Source organism: Peromyscus californicus, unplaced genomic scaffold (assembly GCF_007827085.1).
Source record: "Peromyscus californicus insignis strain IS unplaced genomic scaffold, ASM782708v3 Scaffold_7__1_contigs__length_154581171, whole genome shotgun sequence".
Classification (NCBI taxonomy): domain Eukaryota; kingdom Metazoa; phylum Chordata; class Mammalia; order Rodentia; family Cricetidae; genus Peromyscus; species Peromyscus californicus.
In genome coordinates, this window is record NW_026294595.1 from 119,186,367 (window position 1) to 119,198,838 (window position 12,472).

A 12,472-nucleotide genomic window follows, 5' to 3' on the forward strand; every position below is an offset into this window, starting at 1 on the left:
ATTTCACCAATAGGTGAGAGCCAGGTGGTGGTGGCATAAGCCTTAATCCCAGCACTTGGGAGGCACAGGCAGGAGGATCTCTGAGTTCGAGGCCAGCCTGGTCTACAGAGAGAGTTCCAGGACAGCCAGGGCTACATAGATAAACCCTGTCTCAAAACAAAACAAAACAAAACAAAACAACAAACAAGTCAGGTGAGAAAAACTGCCTTTGACAGCAACTGCAAGTTGGGGCTTTAACAAAACTCCAGAGTAGCCATTATAAACGTGTCCAAGGTGTTAGTTAGATTGCAGATCCTGTAGATGTCCCTCTCTCCCAGAAATAAAGCCCCCTGCAGTTCTCTCTCTCTCTCTCTCTCTCTCTCTCTCTCTCTCTCTCTCTCTCTCTGGGCCACTAAGTGGCAGAAGGGCCAGAGAAACGTCAAGAAGTGGCAAGGCCACAGACAGGCAGGGCAGTGGCTGACAGGCACTCTGGCATAGGGAGAGGGCACACGGGAAAGGTGTGGGCGGTGGCCATTTGAGAAGCACAAGCTTGCTACTGGACTGATGACTGTGCTCACTCCTGGAGAGGGTGATGGTGGCTGTGTGCGATCATTAATGAATGTGCTTGACGTCCTTCAATCGCACACTTAGACACAGTTAAAATAGTGAATGGTATGCTACGTGAGTTTTATGCACTAAAAAGCCATAATGACAGGTGGCGATGATGACACTGACTAAGCCTGTCTACACAGCAGAATGAACCCACATGCACCATGAGACTGGTGGAGCAGACAGCAGGCCAGGAGTTAGAGTACTGGAGGAGTAAAGTCTAAGGAAGAGCTACTGTTCATACCAAGAGTGACTTGAACAAAGAAAAAGGAACATATTTCTAGTCCATGAAAATAAATCTAAAAGGGAGGGAAACATGGGAGGTTCTCCAGAGAGAGGGGTTCCTCCTACCAGGAGCAGGTGCCCCCGCTTACCTCTTCCTGGGCTGACGGCTGTGAGGACGGGCCTGTGGTCACTCATCTTCTCCTGCCTCTGCCTGTGAGAAGCCGCCTCCAGCTCCTTCTTTGCCAGGAGCTTGCCAGATGGGTAGAACAGGCCCGAGGTCTGTGTGCCCGTGTCCTTCTTAGACCCAAAAGCAGAAGTGGGCAAAGGGACACTTAGGGACTGCCAGGCAGATCGGGGCTATGGGCAAGGGAGAATACACTTGAAGATTAGAATCTAATTTAACTAACCCCATCTCCAACCACAAAACACAATTTAAATCAGAATAAAAAACACCGAACTAAAGGTGTTTGTTGGGGGTAGGGGCGGGGTTCTTGCCTCCACTGCTTATCTTCCTCGCTCTTCTCTTTCCCAGCAACTCCTACCTTGATTCATGAAGGTAGCCTCTCCCCTTGGTCATTTATTGTCCCCAGTTCAGCCAATTAATGATGCTTCTATCCTGCCTGGGCCTGGAAGACATCTACCCTCTCAGTTCTATGATATAATGGAACACAGTCTTTACTGCGCAACCACATTCAATGGCTGAGAATGCACATTTCTTTGACAGACCTAAGAAAATCACCATGGAAAGCTGTGTGGCTGTATGGTGTCACTGCATCTAAAGGGACAGCATTCACATGGCAGACAATGTATGTTTCTATATTTATTAGGATCAACTTCCTGGCAGAGAGAAGAAAATGTCTAAGAAACCTTACACAGCTGATGGAACAGGGCAAGGAGGAAGGTTCTTGGACTGCTACTGGGAAAATGCCAGAGCAGTTCACTCTGCCGCATGCAGAGAAAGCTCCTTCTCTCTGGGGCACTGTGTCTACTGCCTCGTAGATGCTATTAGACACAAATCTCCATCAGAACAATGCCATTTTAGTTTCCTCATTTTTTTTGGAAGCAAGGTTTTGCTTTCTACCCTAGGCTAGAGTTTTACCCTAGAACTTGCATAAATATGTAATTTTTGAAGAAATCATTCAAAAGTTTAATTTCTTTTTGGTTTTGATTTTTTGAGACAGGGTTTCTCTGTGTAAGTCTTAGCTGTCCTGGATCTCACTCTGTAGACCAGGCTGTCTTCTAACTCACAGATATCCACCTGTCTCTGCCTCCCAAGTGCTAGGATTAAAGGCTTATGTCACCACCGTCTGGGGCATTCAAGAGTTTAAAACCTAAATTGAATTTATTTACATACCTAGTTCAAAGTCCATGTGCAATGTCTACATATTTTGGTTCTGGTCTTCTGGACTGATTCATAGGGCAGGGGACACAAAGCCAGTTAAACCTGGCAACAGTTCTTACCACCATGCAGCATGTAGGCCTTACCTCAGAAAATGGGCGATGTCCGCCAGCAACCAGGGCCAAGCTGTTGTTCATTCTAAATCTTGCTATGGACTTCACATAAATACCACAGGTGCCACAGAATCGGGCAGACAGATGATTGTTGGCCCCACATTTTGGGCAGACAGAGTGGCTGCTAGAAATGCCAAGCTACAGAATAGAAATATTTTTATGATTTTAGAGTTTTAACTTGCTCACGCAAACTATTCTCACACCATATAGTCTCTAGTCATCAAAATAACATATGCTCCTGCCCTCTGACCTAACAGTTCTACCTCTAGACTTTCTCTTACACATGGACAATCACTTCAAGAAATACATCCCAGGTTATCTTTTGTAGTATTATAGGTGTTTAAAAATTACATTTTAAATTTATTGTGTGCATGCGCGTGTGTGTGTGTGTGTGTGTGTGTGTGTGTGTGTGTGTGTGTGTGTACTACAGTGCCTCTGCAGAGGTCAGAAGGCAACTTTGGAGAGCTAGTTGTTTCTTCCCACCAGGTGGATTCCAAGAATTGAATTCATAATGCAAGATATCCAAGAGAGTCTGCTTAAGGGGTCTTCAGGTTTGGTGGAAGGTGCTTCCACCTTGACCCATCTTTCCAGCCCAGTAGTGGCAGCCTAGAGGAAATAAGTGTCCAGCAGGGGGAGAGATTGCCTAAATTAAACCATGGTATGTGCATATAGAGTCTCTACTATAGACGATGGCTTGTGAAGCCACAGGAAGCAAGGTATACTGCCAGGTGGAAAGAGTGGGTCACTAAGTGCCAGCTCACTGGGGACCTGAGAGAACCTGGGGTCTCAGAAGCAGGCGTGCTTCTGAGCAGAGGTGCTGTGGGCTGAGATGAAGGAGACAGTCATTCACTCTTTTGTTACTCACATGCGGTATCAAGTAAACATAAACATAAATAAATATTTGATTAAAAAATAGGCAAACTCCATTCAAAGAATAAATTACAGTGGTCAGTAAATTAGTGAAAAGGGTTAACCCAAAAAAATGCAAATCAAATGTCAGTGAGAAGGGCTTCTTAGTTCCAGCCCATGAAACTATTATTTCTACCTCCAAATTTTTGATACAGAAATCATAGGAAGAATCTCCTGCAAGGCTATGGGGAGACCTTAGCTCTCCAGGGTGCCCAGCACAAAGGAGTCAGTCTTTGTTGCTGTTTTTTCAAGACAGGGTTTGTCTGTGTAGCTCTGGCAGTCCTGAAGCTTGTTCTGTAGACCAGGCTGGCCTTGAACTCACAGAGATCTGCCTGCCTCTGTCTCCTGAGTGCTGGGATTAAAGGTGTGCGCTACCACCGCCTGGTGACGAGGCTCAGTCTTTAGGTACCTACCGCGGATCCACACCAGTCGCAGAAGGATGCCTCCCAGTTGTTCTGGCAGCCACATCTGGAGCAGGAAATGGTCTCCCCACTCCGAGTAGGCGGGCGAAGGACTTCATTTCCATTGCACAGCCATGGCTAGACAAAGCAGCATTGACAGGCAGAGTCACAACTATGTTCTCCAGTTCCCACTCCATCCAAATAAGCGAACAAAAGCCCAAACAACAGAAACTGGAAATATCCTCTGTGGTGATATTGTGTTCCCCAATATATCGTGCACCCTAATAAATTTATCTGGGGTCAGAGAAGAGAACAGCCACTAGACAGACATAGAGGCCAGAAAATGGTGGCAGTCACACCTTTAATCCTATCACTTGGGAGGCAGAGATCCATCTGGATCTCTGTGAGTTCAAGGCCACACTGGAAATAGCCAGGCATGGTGACTCAGGCCTTTAATCCCAGGAAGTGATGGCAGAAAGGTATATAAGGTGTGAGGACCAGGAACTAGAGCTGGTTATGCTTTTAGGCTTTTAGCAGCAGTTCAACTGAGATTCATTCTGGATGAGGACTGAGAGGCTTCCAGTTTGAGGAAACAGGATCAGCTGAGGAATTGGCAAGGTGAGGTGGCTGTGGCTTGTTCTGCTTCTCTTATCTTCCAGTATTCACCCTAATATCTGGCTCTGAGTTTATTTTTATTAATATGACCATTTAAGATTTGTGCTACAATCCTCCCCCGCCCCACTTTTCTTTTGACAAAACGGGTAAAAGTATGATAGATTCACCTATTTTTGTTTGCTTTTTTGAGACAGGGTCTCTCTCTACGTAGTCCTAGCTGTCCTGGAACTTGCTATGTAGACCAAGCTGGCCTTGAATTCACAGAGATTCCCCTGTCTCTGCCTCCCGAGTGCAGGGATTAAAGGTGTGTGTCACTAAGCCTGGCCCAGATTCATAAATTTTTAAGTTCACATTCCTTGCTGCAAATCATAGGAAGTCAATGAAAATGGAATCTTCTACATCTCCATACCCCCCTATATCATTGGTATTATGGGTTGAGTAAGCCAACTAGTATTACTAGAACATTACTGATAAACCAAGCTGAGCCACATAGGGTCATGACTGGGACTTATCTTCTCCCCTCTGCCCTAGGGAAACGTTGATTTATTCTTCAGCCTGGGCATGGGAATGATAGGGTGAGGAAAGGGCCACTTTTATTCTACATTGTAAGACCACATTTAGGGGCTGGAAAGATGGCCCTGTGGCTAAGAGAACTTTGTCACCCTTTCAGAGGATCTAGGCTTGATTCCCAGCACCCATATGGTAGTTCACAACTGTCTGTAACTCTAGTTCCAGGGGATCTGACACTCTCTTCTGACCTCTGAGGGCATGAGACACACAAGAGGTGCACAGAAATACATGTAGACAAAACACCCATATATATATATATAAAATAAATCATAAAATTAAAAAAGCAAGAGCACATTTGTACTTCATACTGTAAAACAAAACCCGCAGCTCCACACTGGACGTAGTCCAGCATGAACACCTGCCAGCTGCTAACAGCTTGCTTGTTTGGAGCTAGCCTTTAACACAGGGATCTCCAGAAGGCTCTTTAGGAGGAAGGTAGACTACATCACTGGGAGTATGTGAACCTTTACTACACAGAGACAATAATGAGGGGAAAGTACTCGGAGCAACAGGGAGAGAAGTACAACACCAGGAGGCAAGCACCAACGCCTCCCAGAGGTGAGGCTGCTGAGGACCAGAGAGAAAACCTTTGCAATGAGTCACTGCTTCTCTTCAGATTCCCTGTAAAGTATGTCAGCTGAGATGGGATGGGGAAAGCAGACTGAGGGAGGTTCCCTGGCTTCCCAGATTGCCAGATCTCTAAATAAAGTACAGTTTCAAGACTCAGTTCCTCTCTCTGGTCCCCGGCTCCAGTACTCTAGTTACAAAAGGAATTCTTTTATTGTGGAGAGGGAAATGGTGGTTTCTTGAGGACTTTCTGAAACTGTTAGGTAGACCTGGGTTAGAATCTTGGCTCGTGCTGCTTATTCACTGTGTAATGTGACAGCTTCTCACTTTCCAAATGGGGATGGTAGTAAAAGTGGCAGTTCTGTGACTGTCTGTGCAAGAACTGTTCCAAGTACTCGCCTGCAACCTTATGTCAACTCACACAACCTGTGAGATAGGTGTCATCACTGAGCCCAGGCCAACTGATTTTACAGCCTCTTGTTCAGGATTTCACACGGTCCCTCGGCAGCATCCTCACAGGTCTGTAGTGGGTTTGGGTGAATGCCAAGTGAGTACAAAGGGATGCTCAGCACAGGCAGGGTCAAGTTCTCTTCCTCAAGCTTCTCTCTCTGGGCTTTCTATTAGATGCTGACTTATGCACATGAAAGGACTATAATTCTATATTTCAGCCCCTTAACCCAGAAAGCTGAGGAAGGAGAGAGGCCATGCCAGTCCCTAGCCCAGGGAGCAGAGGAAGGAATCTTTCCATGATTATTAACCTAGTTTCTGTGCAATCAGAGACAGGCTCTTTGGAGTACTCTGAAAGACATTCTTCGGAAACTTTTGCTTCAGATTTTACATTTCAATTGTCCTAGTATTAATTTTTTTCCTTCTTAAAAGAAAAAGATTTATTTGTTTTACTTTATGTGAGATTTTGCCTATATGTATGTATGTACACCATGTGCATGCCTTGTACCAGAGCAAGTCAGAAGAAGGCACTGGATTCCCTGCAACTGAAATTATGGATGGTGGTGAGCCACCAAATTTGACAGAGATTTTGCCAACTTGTGGTTCTAAATACGAAGGAAGCCTTCAGATCTTTCGTTAAGGATGAAAGTCCAAGTGCACTTTAAAATATAAAGTTGCTTTAAAGAAAGAAAAATTCTCTTACCCCATCATATCAATGCTGCTAAACAAAGAAAGACATGGAGCTGCCAGACTGAACATGCAATGCTACTTTCTGCCCCTTCCATAAACACTATCATTCTAACACCTACATGCTGATATGCCATTCAGATACAAACACATCTTTAAAAACATTCACTTTTGGGGCCTGGGGAGATGGCTCAGTAGTTAAGAGGACTTGCTGCTCTTGCAGAAGACCAAGGTTTGATTCTCAGCACCTACATGGTGGCTCATAGTCATCTCTAACTCCAGTTCCAGGAGATCCAATGACCTCTTCTGACAGCTATGGTTATCAGACACACACGTGATGCACATACATGCACACAGGCAAAAACGCTCATACATGTAAAATAATTTTTTTTTCAATTTTGGTATTGTTCCTAAACAGTTTTATTGACAGATAAAAAACAGAAATGGGGGCCGGGTGGTGGTGGCGCACGCCTTTAATCCCAGCACTTGGGAGGCAGAGCCAGGTGGATCTCTGTGAGTTTGAGGCCAGCCTGGGCTACCAAGTGAGTTCCAGGAAAAGGCGCAAAGCTACACAGAGAAACCCTGTCTCGAAAAAACAAAACAAAACAAAACAAAACAAAACAAAAAAACCAAAAAAACAGAAATGGGGGCTGGAGAGATGGCTCAGAGGTTAAGAGCACTGACTGCTCTTCCAGAGGTCCTGAGTTCAATTCCCAGCAACCATATGGTGGCTTACAACCATCTATAATGAGATCTGGTGCCCTCTTCTGGTGTGCAGACATACATACAAACAGAACACTGTATACATAATAAATAAATCTTTAAAAATAAATAAATAAATAAAAATAAAACTAAAAAAAAACAGAAATGGAAGAATCATATCATTAGTAGTTAATATAATCAATTTAAAATGTCTTACTTCTTATATATAAGAAGTCCAGAAGACCAAAGGAAAGGATAAGAGGAAGGATGAAGGAAGGGCTGAAAATCTTTTATATTATTATTATTATTTAGTTATTATTATTTTGAGACAAGGTTTCTCTGTTTAACAGCCCTGGCTGTCCTGGAACTCACTTTGTAGACCAGGCTGGCCTGAACTCACACAGATTCACCTGCCTCTGCCTCCAGGTGCTAGGATTCAAGGTGTGCACTATCACGCCCTGATTTAAATTATTTTTGAGACAGGGTTTTGCTCTTATAATCTAGGATAGCCTCAAATTCACAATCTTCCTGCTTCAGCTTTCCAAGTATTGCTGTTACAATAGTGTGCCACCACACTCAGGGCTTCATGTAGCCCATGCTGTCTTCAGACCTTTCTGGTGTGGGATATTTGTACAATGTGTGAAGATGTATTGCTGTGATTGGTTCAATAAAGAGCTGAATAGCCAATAGCTAGGCAGGAGAGACTGGGTGGGACTTCCAGGGAGAGAGAGGAACATCTGGGGCATGTGGGAGACACCAGTGAGACACTGAGAAAGTCAGACATACGGAATGAAGGAGAGGTAAAAGCTACATGACAGAATGTAGATTAATAGAAACAGGTTAATTTAGGTTATAAGAGCTAGTTGGAAACAAGCCTAAGCTAAAGGCCAAGCTTTTACAATTAAAAATGTCCCCATGTCATTATTGTCCAACAAGAAAGACCAACTACACCCTTCTGCCTCCACCTCCTAATGCTGAGATTATGGGTGTGTGCCACCACACTCAGTTTATATATGGTGCTGGCAATCAAACTCAGAGCCTGAGGCAAGTACTTTACCAAATGAGCTATCTCTAGTCAAAAATTAATCTTTTGATGACGAGTTTACTTGAGTCTACTGGAATAGTCACTCCAAGAATGATTTCCATGAGTGCCACCATTTTCTCCTGTTATGTCTTCTCAACCTCACCATCATTCTCTCAGTGCTTTGGAAAATGACAATGCAATTTTGTGGTGGGAGAATACTATAAAATCTGAACCTATCCTACCAGACAAACAGCTACAAATACAAGATTCCTCCAGTTTACAACAGATTTGATTTGGGAATGCTGTGGATATTGCTTTGTATAAATAAAATGCTGATTGGCCAGTAGCCAGGAAGGAAGTATAGGCGGGACAAGCAGAGAAGAGAATTCTGGGAAGTGGAAGGCTGAGTCAGAGAGACACTGCCAGCCGCTGCCATGACAAGCAACATGTGAAGATGCCGGTAAGCCACGAGCCACATGGCAAGGTATAGATTAATAGAAATGGGTTAATTTAAGATATAAGAACAGTTAGCAAGAAGCCTGCCATGGCCATACAGTTTGTAAATAATATAAGCATCTGTATGTTTATTTTATAAGTGGGCTGTTGGACTGCTGGGACTTGGCGGGACCCGGAAAGAAAACTCCAGCTACATGGGAATGTGTGCATGTTCTAGTTAATTTTGCCAGTCTCATTAGCCTATTTACATACTTGATTTTGAAAATACATCTTATGTAATAGGAATATTTTTTTTAACCTACACAGATTTTTCTTTTGGTAGCGATGGAGTAAGACTTCACAGCCATAAAACCTGTTCCTAACGCATGAAGGCTCTGGAGAGTGAATCAGTACACACAAGTGGAAGGTGATTTATGCAAATTTAGTTCCTATCTTAGCCTTTGGCCTGGGGCTAAGGGCACAACACACAGTGCATGCCAAGTGGGAGGCAAGAGGCAGTATTTCTGGTCAGGGGAGCCAGAAATCTAAAGCTGAATGCGAGTACTATTTTTGCCCTGACTTTTCTTGCACTTGTTTAAGGCAGAGGTTCTCACAGTCTCACAGGGTTTGCATATACATGTGCAGGATCTATGTAACTATAATAGGAAGGATGAGGCAAGGGGGATCTGACCTATTGGATGGCTTACTTTCACGACCACAAAATACATGAAGCAAACACTGTATCTGAATCATATCTGGAGGGGTTTCCCCACATGGGAGCCTTTAACAAATGTTAATTGACAAGAATAATATATACAAAGGGCTGGAGAGATAGTTCTGCAGTTAAAAACACTGGCTGCTCTTCCCTAGGTCCAGTTCCCAACACCCATATGGCAGCTAACAACAGACCCAGAGGATCCCTCACCCTCTTTTGACCTTTGCAGGCACTGCATGCATGTATTGTACATGCATTCGGGCAAAAACTCAAACACATAAACAATAAAATATAAAAAGAGAGAGAAAGAGAGAGAGAGAGAGTCATTTCTATGTTTTGTGCATGGCATGATGTACTGTGGAATGGTCAAATCTATACCCCTGATCATATGCATTACTTCATGTACTTATCCTTTTTTGATGGTAAGAACACAACATTTAGTCTCTTAGAAAGTTTCAAAGATATAGTGAATAATTATGTACAATAACACAAGTAAGAAGAACTAATTGGTCATCATGATGAAAAACAGAGCTCTTGAATGTATTCTCAGAAGTATAATGTATCTTTCACCAACTTCTCCCCAAAGCACCACCAATGGGTCTCTGGTACCCATTGGTTTCTGTGGTTTTCTGGTGTCATTACACTTGGCATGTATGTGAGACTATTCAGTATCTGACTCTGTGCCTGTATTATTTCACACTCAACATAATGTCTCCACATTACAGGTGAAAGGATATCCTCCTTTTCAAGGACTGAATGGTATTCTACTCAGTATGCATACCATGTTTTCTTGATCTTGTTCATCTGTTGATAAACTCAGGTTGGTGTTGTATCGTGGCTACTGTGAATTGCAATGATCATGGGATGCAGTTATGTCTTTGTCATGTTGATATTTTCTTTGGCTATATATCTGATAGTGAGACTTCTGGGTTATATGATCATATATTTTTAATTTTTAGAGGTATCTCTAGACTGTTTTCTATATGTTTATATTAATTTACATTTCCATCAAGAGTGCAGAAGAGTTTTTCTTTTTCCACAGCCTCACTAACATTCGTTATCTTTGTTTTGTTTTGTTTTGTTTTGTTTTGATAACAGCTATTGTAGCTGGAGTGAGGCAATACTTCTTGTAGATTTCTAAAGTTAATTTATGTATGTGTGCGTGTGCATGTGTGTGCACATGTGCTTACCATGGAGGGCATAAGGAGGTCAGAGGAAAACTCAGGGAGTTGGTTTTGTTTTCCGCCATGAGTTTGGGGATCAAACTTGGGCTGTCAGGCTTGCACAGTAGGTGTTCTGACCTGCACTGCCTCCTCACTGGCTCTAGCTGATGGTTAGTGGTGCTGAGCATCTTTCCAGCGCCTGCAGGCTATTTGTAATGTTTTTCGGAGTATCTATTTGAGTCCTTTGCTTGTTTTTTGAGCACTTTTTGTTATGGAGTTGTTTTAGTCTATCATACTTGGGGTGACAGACCCTCGTGAGGTATAGTTTCAGTGTCTTCTTCTGTCTGCTCAGGTCTTTATCCTGCTGCTTTCTTTGCTGTGCAGAAGCATCTTCCTTTCCTGTAGCCCTGCTTGCCTATTCTCACCTTCATTGCTATATTTAGGGCCACAGCCAGAAAGTCATCACCAGACAATTACCTAGAGGTTTTCCTTTGTTTCTTCTAGTAGCTTTGTACTTTCAAGTCTTATGTTTCAAATCTTAGGTTTGTGTTTAATTGATTGTTGTACATAGCACACGAAAAGGGTCCAGTTTCATTCTTCAGCAGGCTGAGACAGTTTTCTTAGCACAATTTATTAAAGAAGTTGTCCTTTCCTCATTTTGTGTTCTTAGAATCTTTGTTCAAAAATCAACTGGTTCGGGGGGGGGGGGGGGGGGGCTGGCTCAGTGGTTAAGAGGGCTGCTGGTCCAGAGGACCACAGTTCAATTCCCAGCACCCACGTAGCAGCTCCCAACCATCTGTAACTCTAATCCAAGGGTATCCAGTACCATCTTCTGGACTCGGAGGGCACCAGGTACACAAGTGGCGTACAGACATACATGATGACAAAATACCCATATGCAGAAAATAAACAAACAGAAAACAAACAAATATCTAAATATGTGGGTTTATTCCTGGGCTAACTGTTCTTCTGGGGCTCTGCTCCACTGGCCTGGGTTGTATCTGATGCACCGTGCTGTTTGATTACTAAAGCTTTGCAGTACATCAGGAAGTCTGACGGCTCCAGCTTGGCTTTTTTTTTTTCTTAAGATTGCTTTGACCATTCCAAGTCTTTTGTAATTCCATGTGAACTTTAGGATTCCTTTCTCTATTTTGTAAAAAATAAAGTCATTGAAATTTTGACAGGTTTTCCCTGAATCTGTAGACTGCTTTAGAAACTGCAAATATTTTATCTATGTGAATTCTTCTGATATCTGAACATGGGATAACTTTCCACTTATTCCTGTCTTCAATTTTATTTTCTTTCTTTTTTTCTCTTTTGTTTTTTAAGATAGAGTCTTGCTGTGTAGCTAAGGCTGGCCTAGAATTCATGATTCTCCTGCCTGAACCCAAGGGCTGGCATTATAGGCCTGTTACCGTGCTCAGCTTTTCTTCCATTTCTTTTATTAATGCTTTCAACTCTTCACTTTTTATGTTTATCTAATTATTTACTACCTTTTCTTCAAAATTTGCTAGAAGGAGAAAACAAACAAACAAACAAACAAAATCCAGCAATGTATTTGCAGCATTCCACTTGTTTCACTGGTATTCATAGAACACTGCATCTAACAATGACAGGAAACTCATACTTCTCAGGTGTACCTAGAATGCTTCCAAGTTAGAGCGTATGATGGGCCACAGAATAAATCTTATTAGAGTAACAAATCACACAGAGCATGTGCTCTGACAATAAGAGTTAACTCTTGGTGGCTGGTGGTGGTGCCCGCCTTTAATCCCAGCACCAGGGAGGCAGAGGCAGGCTAATCTCTGAGTTTGAGGCCAGCCTAGTCTACAGAGTGAGTTCCAGGATTGCCAGGGCTACACAGAGAAACCCTGTCTTGAAAACAAAACAATAAAATAAAAAAAGAGTTAAC

General features: G+C 43.0%; 1 protein-coding gene across 5 annotated transcripts in view; it reads right to left on the minus strand.

Annotated features, from left to right (window-relative positions):
• The window catches only part of Dzank1 (double zinc ribbon and ankyrin repeat domains 1), a 63,987-nt gene that overhangs the window by 22,406 nt on the left and 29,109 nt on the right, over nt 1-12,472 (minus strand). For all 5 annotated transcript variants that reach the window (XM_052725962.1, XM_052725965.1, XM_052725964.1 and 2 more), the window contains 3 exons: nt 3,648-3,773; nt 2,299-2,463; nt 963-1,170 (listed from right to left, as the gene is read on the minus strand). In XM_052725962.1, the coding sequence (XP_052581922.1) occupies nt 963-1,170; nt 2,299-2,463; nt 3,648-3,773 (499 nt within the window). The remainder of the gene's footprint in view (nt 1-962; nt 1,171-2,298; nt 2,464-3,647; nt 3,774-12,472) is intronic.